This window comes from Acanthisitta chloris, unplaced genomic scaffold, assembly GCF_000695815.1.
Source record: "Acanthisitta chloris isolate BGI_N310 unplaced genomic scaffold, ASM69581v1 scaffold32403, whole genome shotgun sequence".
Lineage (NCBI taxonomy): Eukaryota > Metazoa > Chordata > Aves > Passeriformes > Acanthisittidae > Acanthisitta > Acanthisitta chloris.
In genome coordinates, this window is record NW_008665932.1 from 1 (window position 1) to 226 (window position 226).

Genomic DNA, 226 nt, shown 5'->3' on the forward strand with positions numbered 1-226 from the left:
GCCCGTCATCCCCGCGCCCGCGCAGCCTGTCAAGGTCAGTCGCCGTGGTTAACCTTCGTTAGCCGGGGGGGAGAACGCCGTGGGTGGTCAACTGGGTCCATGGTCAACTGTGGGAAGGGGTTGGGATGGAGCTTGGAGAGCGTCCAGTGCCAACCCCTGCCCTGACGAGTCCCAAGTCAACGTTGAGGAGTCCCAAGTCAACGTTGACGAGTACCAAGTCAAAGTT

At 61.1% G+C, this 226-nt stretch overlaps 1 protein-coding gene across 1 annotated transcript in view; it reads left to right on the forward strand.

Moving 5' to 3' along the window:
• Nucleotides 1-4: 4 nt before the first annotated feature.
• Nucleotides 5-226, forward strand: part of LOC103799598 (bromodomain-containing protein 4-like) — a gene marked incomplete at both ends in the record, with an annotated part of 3,931 nt that continues 3,709 nt past the window's right edge. The window contains one exon of the mRNA XM_009071935.1: nucleotides 5-34. Within this exon, the coding sequence (XP_009070183.1) occupies nucleotides 5-34 (30 nt within the window). The remainder of the gene's footprint in view (nucleotides 35-226) is intronic.